At 42.7% G+C, this 6,945-nt stretch overlaps 1 protein-coding gene across 1 annotated transcript; it reads left to right on the top strand.

Annotated features, from left to right (window-relative positions):
• Positions 1–5,695: 5,695 nt before the first annotated feature.
• On the top strand, positions 5,696–6,389 carry LOC107696621 (protein C19orf12 homolog). Its single transcript, XM_016497059.1, has 2 exons — positions 5,696–5,855; positions 6,127–6,389. Exons 1-2 carry the CDS (start codon positions 5,696–5,698, stop codon positions 6,387–6,389), a joined length of 423 nt encoding a protein of 140 aa, XP_016352545.1.
• The last annotated feature ends 556 nt before the right edge of the window (positions 6,390–6,945 follow it).

Genomic DNA, 6,945 nt, shown 5'->3' with positions numbered 1-6,945 from the left:
CTGTCCAGCCGATGGAGCCCCCTCCAGCAGCCAGTGCTGCGCGAGTCGCGTGAGTTCGGCGGCCTGGGCACGGGCAGGCAGACGGGGCTTATATTCCCACTCGTGGAAGTGCTGGGCGGCACAGATCGGGGATAACCCCAGGCGGGCTAGGATCTCCTTCTTGACCTACTTATATTGATCAGCGGAGGCGGTGGGAAGAGCGAAGTATGCACGCTGAGCTTCGCCCGTCAGCAGGGGAGCCAGTACCCGTGCCCAGTCGTCCCTATGCCATCCTTCCGTGGTGGCCGTCGCTTCGAACATTTGTAAGAAGACTTCTACATCATCATGAGGAGTCAGCTTGGGTAGCAGCTTCGCAGCTTGTACTTGGGGGTCCGGCAGCGGAACGCGTTGAGCGGCGGCGGCACGCAGGGCCGCGAGCTCCTGCTCTGTCTCCCCTTGACGGGTGGCGAGGTGCTCAACGATTTGTTGCTGGCGGATGCTAACCTCGGTGAGCCGCTGGAGGATTTCGTCCATGTTGGGGGAGGAACGCTCGCCTGTGACAGAACCCGGAGACAAAAACAAGGGAAAAGGTGAGGTGAAGAAAATCGCTTGTCGGTGATTCTTCACTGATTTGCCTGCATTCTCCAGCAGTGTAGCGGGGTGAAGAATCACACGACAAGGAAATCTAAATAAATGCCCCGGAGGGTGGATTTATTGGTGAGGTGGGTGGTAGGGAGAAGGGTCCAGGTAGGTGCTCCGGTGCCGTGAGTGCTCTCTTCCGTCTTCCCAGTGCAGAGGGTCCGTGCAGTGCTCCTGTGGGGCTGGTCGGTCACACGCTGCTGTCTGTGGGAGAAATGAGAGGGCGAGTTAGTGCTCAGTCTCATGGAGAACTCTCCCAGATGGCAGGGCTTGCGTGGCTTATGTGGCCGCCGCCTGATGAGCTGCAGCTGTGACCGATCAGCCTGTGATGAGGACGACCAGGTGTTCCTTGCTTGTTTCCAGGGCGATGCTGATGCAGCTTCGGGACGCTCATCACAACATTTACAAACAACACACCCTGAAACGTATAAAGAGGCTGAACAAAAACAAGCTGCCCAGTCTTCCTCTGCCCAGTCTCCCTCTGTCCGACAAAAGACGTTACAAGAGAGTTTTCAGGGAGGCAAACCCTATCCAGGTACAAAGAGCACAGACATTAGTTAACTTATTTACTGTACTTCCTGTCTCTTTCGTAACCATTAGGCAAATAAGAATAAATATAAAGTGCTTGTGTTTGTGTGTGCGTTTGTGTGGGGTGTCCTGTATTCCTTACGTTATAGGTACAAAACGTTACCACAAGTATAGTAATACCAATACATTTTGACTTCCTGAGGACATTTTAGGTCTCCATGAGGGAAGCAGCTTATAAATCATAAGGAATTATGTTTTTTGAAAATGTAAAAATGCAGTTTTCTGTGATGGGTAGGTTTAGGGGAATATGTTTGTACAGTATAAAAAGTATGGAATGTCCCCTTAATGGTAGGAATACCAGTATGTGTGTATATGTATATATACAGTGTGTATATACTGTTTGTGTATGTGTGTGTGTGTGTGTGTGTGTGTGTGGTGTGTAATGGAAAACCTTTATCCTTTTCAGATGATTCCCAAAGAGCGCGAGACATCACAAGGAGCCTAGCCAAAATGATTGTTACTGACTTGCAACCAGTATCAATGGTTGAGGATGCAGGTTTCTGTCATTTTATGAAGGTGGTTGATCCCCGATACAATATCCCGGGTAGGAAATCCTTGATGTGTAGTGAAATTCCAAAGCTCTACGAGCAAGTCAAAACCACACTGAAAGACTCCACAGAATCCGCAAGTAGTGTGGTTTTAACAAGTGACATGTGAACATCAAGAACAACCGAAGCATATTTGACTGTTTCAGGACATTTCATTGACCACAATTGGCAGATGCAGGCTTGCACTCTTGAGACCGTCCATGTAGCTGTACAACACAAAATATATCTGAGCTCCTCACAAAAATATCCAATGACTGGGGCATTACCAGCAAGGTCAATGCTGTTATTACTGATAACGGAGCTAATATGGTTTCAGCTGTGCGGAAAACCCAATGGAAACACATTCCATGTTTTTCACACACCCTTATTTTGGTTGTGAAAGACTCTATTAAGGCTGAGGCAAATTTTGAGTCCATCCTCGAGAAGTGTAGTGCTGTTGTTCGCTTCTTCCATCATAGCACCAAAGCATCTGACAAGCTTAAGGTACTGCAAACTCAGTTGCAACTGCCAGAGCACAAACTCATTCAAGCAGTAGAGACCTGGTGGAATTTGGTGTTCTACATGCTGGAGAGACTGACCGAGCAACGACAAGCTGTTATTACAGCACTTTGTCTTCTTGGGAGAAATACCTTGTGCTTGAATGATGACGAATGGTCCTGTATTAGCCAAGCCATTGAAGCCCTCAGGCCCTTTGAACAGGCCACTAAGGAAGTTTCAGTAGAGCAGTATGTAACCATTTCAAAAGTCATACCTCTGGTCTCTCTTCTCCAAAATGCAACTATGTCTGCCGGGCAGAAGGGTAACACTTTGGCTTTACAGCTTGCAATGCAGTGCAAACGGCGCTTTGAAAACATTGAGCACAACTATACTCTGGCCGCCAGTACCTTTTTGGACATTAGGTTCGAAAACATTGTGTTCTGTGATGCTGGAAATGTGGAAGTCATTAAATCACGGCTAATTAGTGAGATGCAAGCCCTGGGCAGACAGGCAACAACCAGTGAACCCTCTGCATCAACCAGCATGGGAACAGTCTTGACAGTGCCACCAGAGTCACCTGCTGCAAACACTGAAAGGAAAGGTGCCAACTGTTCTATATCCAAGGGAGGATTATGGCAGGAGTTTGACACACGTATATTGGCTTTTCAGGGGAACCGCACAGCCAGTACAGACGCATACATTGAAATGCGCAGATATATGGAAGAAAAGGTGATCCCAAGAAGTGAGGACCCTTTGCTATGGTGGAAAAAAAATGAGAACACATATTCACTGCTCAGCAAACTGGCAGTAATAATATATATATATATATATATATATATATATATATTTAAATTAATATTATTTTGAAAAATCACATACACATACACATTTAAAATTATAAGCAGTATCGGTATCGGTATCGTTAAAATTGTAACAAAAAGTATCGGTATCGCATGAAAAAAATTTGGTATCGCCCATCCCTACAGCCAACCATTGTGGGCGGAGCTAAATTGACGGCAAATTTGAATCTGCATCATCATGAGTGCGCACGCACACACACACACCACTAATGCTGCGCTCCAAAACAAAAATAAACTAATGCTGCGTTCCAGACAACTCGGATGTACCACACACCCGGAAGTAACGTCTGGATTTAAACATTACAGTAACATTAAAAGTAGGCTATTTGGTAATATAAAAAAATTAATGTTGAAATGGGAAATATCCTAAATCTGAGTTGTCTGGAACGCAACATAACCCTACCCTAAACCTACCATCACGGAAAACAAATAATTTACCAAATAGTGATTAAAATATAGCATTTATTTGCAAAAAAATGTTAAAAGAGTAGTAAAAGAAACAATGTATAATTTACAGTACATGTACTGTATGTACAAACTGTTACAGAGGAGGCTCCCGTACCGCCTCCTCCGCACCACCAGAGGGAACCGTCTCCTGAATATTAACCATTCCCATTTGGACTCCAATTCCCATCACCCCTCATACCTGGGACTGACTGCTCATCCACACCTGCACCTCATTTACACACACACATATAAGCCACTCACACACACAGACTGGCTGCGAAGTCTTGATTTGCCCTGGCTGTCATTTCTGAGCATTATACCCGTTTTTTTCTTTCTTTGTACTTGATCTTGGACCGTTTCCTGTTTATCTGATTGTTTCACCTGGACTGTGTTTGCTAGCTGCCTGCCCTGATCTCTCACCTGGTATTCGACTCTGTCTCTGTCCAAGCCCCTGCTGTTCTGTCTTGACCCTGACCCTGTGTTCTCTGACTATTCTAAATAAAAGCTGCAAATGGATCCAAACGCTTCTGACTTGTCACAACAGAAGACTTCGCCTAACAGCGATCCAGCAGCATTCGTGCAACTATCCACAGAGCTAACTGCACAGGCCACACAGCTCGCCATGCACCAACACCAGTTAAACCGGCTTACTACTTTAAACGAGGAGCTGGTCAAAGACCTGCAAGGACTCAGCATATCGTCACCCGAAGCCGCCTCTCAGCAGCTGCCTATCCGCAGTACAGGTGCATCTCAATAAATTAGAATGTCATGGAAAAGTTCATTTATTTCAGTAATTCAACTCAAATTGTGAAACTCGTGTATTAAATAAATTCAATGCACACAGACTGAAGTAGTTTAAGTCTTTGGTTCTTTTAATTGTGATGATTTTGGCTCACATTTAACAAAAACCCACCAATTCACTATCTCAACAAATTAGAATACTTCATAAGACCAATAAAAAAAAACATTTTTAGTGAATTGTTGGCCTTCTGGAAAGTATGTTCATTTACTGTACATGTACTCAATACTTGGTAGGGGCTCCTTTTGCTTTAATAAACAAAGTTGTGTTGAGCACACTCAGAACATGTGTTGAAAATAACACGTTGTGTTGTTTTAAACACATTTGTTTTAAGAGTGTAGTTCTTTTAAGTCGGCTGGGTGTGTCCTGGCCTTAATAACCACTTGTTACAACCGAGTTATGCTGAAGAGTATCTCTGAATGCTGAACATGTCGAAATTTGAAATAGTTGGGGTTTAGCAGCAGAAGACCACACCAGATGCCACTCCTGTCAGCTAAGAACAAGAAACTCGGGCTACAGTTTGCAGGACAATGTGCCATGTCACAAAGCTCAATTCACCCCAAACTGGTTTCTTGAACGTGACACTGAGTTCACTATAATCAAATGGCCTCCATGGTCACCAGATCCCAATCCGATATGTGGTGATGGAATGGAAGATTTGTATCATCGATGTGCAGGAACTGCATGATGCTATCATCTCATTATGGACCAAAGCCAAAGAATGAAGAATTAAAGCAGTTTCGAAGTGAAAAGGGGGTCCAACCCAGTACTAGCAATGTGTAAAGTGGCCAGTGGTGTACGAGATTTATTTTCTGTCAGGGCGCTGTTTCTGTTTTGTCCAACAGGTACTACTAGGAGAAGTACTGCACACGCACTTTTCATGCAGTTTCTCAATGCAGTTACATTTAGGTGATGCTCCGAAATAAATGAAAAGCATTATAAAAAGTACCATACGCATAACACAAGTTAACGGGCCAGCACAAAGCAGCTGAGCAGACTGCGGAAGTGTGATGTCACTCGCAGACTGACTTCTCAAACTTAAAGTAACGTCAACAAAAGAAAGAGGTAGGCTGATGTCGCACAGTTATATTAAAGCTGTAATGTAGTTTACAAAACTAAACTAAATATTGTCAGAAGCAGACATAGGCTATTTAATTTACATATTTTATGTAGCCTAACTTGTTTAAACTTGTTTAGATTTTGCTTTCTTTAGTTTGATGTAGTTAAAGGTTGTTTGTTTGATAGAAACCATTGTTTATATACAAGTCTACGATCCTGTGCAGTGTTAAATCTTCTTACATCTAAGAATAGTCAGATCTTGTTTCTCCTCCTCAGGCAGTGTTTGAATACACAACACAATGAACCGTCAAATAGATGATGTGATGGAGCTCTGCTCTGAGATATCGAAGATAGAGCAGATTAAAGTGGCTGTAGATAACTCAACCCAAGGAGCTGCTGCTGCTGGTGGAGGGGCTTTTTTAGGGGGGGTACTCGGAGGTCCACCTGGTATAGTCATTGGTATGTACGCTTATGTGTTTGATTTCTTGAACCTTCATTTTTAATGTGTTGTTTAAATATTAATACATTTCGAATTAACTATGTAGAAAATGTGGGAAATTCATCAGTAAAGCCAGTGTTTAGACAACTTAATATGATCACCTTTAAATTTCAAGTGAAGAAAACAACTTATTTTATTGATTAATAATTGTGGATGGTATATTTAGTGAACGTAGTGCATCTCTAGCAGTTTGTTTCTTTGTCCTACTTGATGTCCTATTATCAAATGCAGGTGGTGCTTTGGGAGGTGCCATGGGATGGTGGATGACTAGTGGCGAATTCCATCCTCTTCATCAGATCATAATGGAGATGCCTCCTCAGCAGAAGAGGAAACTGTACTCTGAGATCATGGAAGAACTGGGCAATCTGAAATGGGTTAACCTGGCTGAACTCATTTCTAAAGTGATGCGTAAATCCTCTCTAAAAAGGAAAATACTTACTACTGTAATGGATTTTTTCACAGAAGAGTTCGGAGTCGAAGTGAAGCATGGATAAAAATAGCATCCTAATTTCACCTGCTTAGTCTAAGCCAAGTTTGACTGAAGAGCTTTTTTAGTTTAGGTTTTGTTGCCGTTTTTGATAGATGTGTTTTACTTTCATTTTTCTGTATTTTAAACATGTGTAGCAGCCCTTCAGCGTCTAACAAAGGAGGCAGAGGGTTTTGACGGGTGCCTTCGATTTATTTACTCCGATGCAATAAACTTCATTGCTGAAGTATTCGTTGTCTCAGTTTTTTGTTGCAAATTCTTTCTATTGCATCACAATGCCATGTTTACCCAGTGATTGACTTCATAACAATAACATCACATCATCATGGCACTGGAACTACAAAGAAAACAAATAAAGAAACAAACATGAACAAAATAAAAATAAACTCAATAAACTTCACAATAAACAAACATTCACTGCATTAACAAAACATTATTCAAATTAATCAACATCATTCCAAAGAAATATGAAAAACAAACAAACCTCGCTCTGCTTGCCAAAGGGATACTAAAGTTAAAAGCTCGAATCATTCTTCCGAGTTCTACCTGTACCAAGAACAAAC

Source organism: Sinocyclocheilus anshuiensis, unplaced genomic scaffold, assembly GCF_001515605.1.
Source record: "Sinocyclocheilus anshuiensis isolate Anshui unplaced genomic scaffold, SAMN03320099.WGS_v1.1 scaffold502, whole genome shotgun sequence".
Classification (NCBI taxonomy): Eukaryota; Metazoa; Chordata; class Actinopteri; order Cypriniformes; family Cyprinidae; genus Sinocyclocheilus; species Sinocyclocheilus anshuiensis.
The sequence above is the reverse complement of the archived record's forward strand: the minus strand, read 5'-3'. Positions and strand labels throughout refer to the sequence as shown.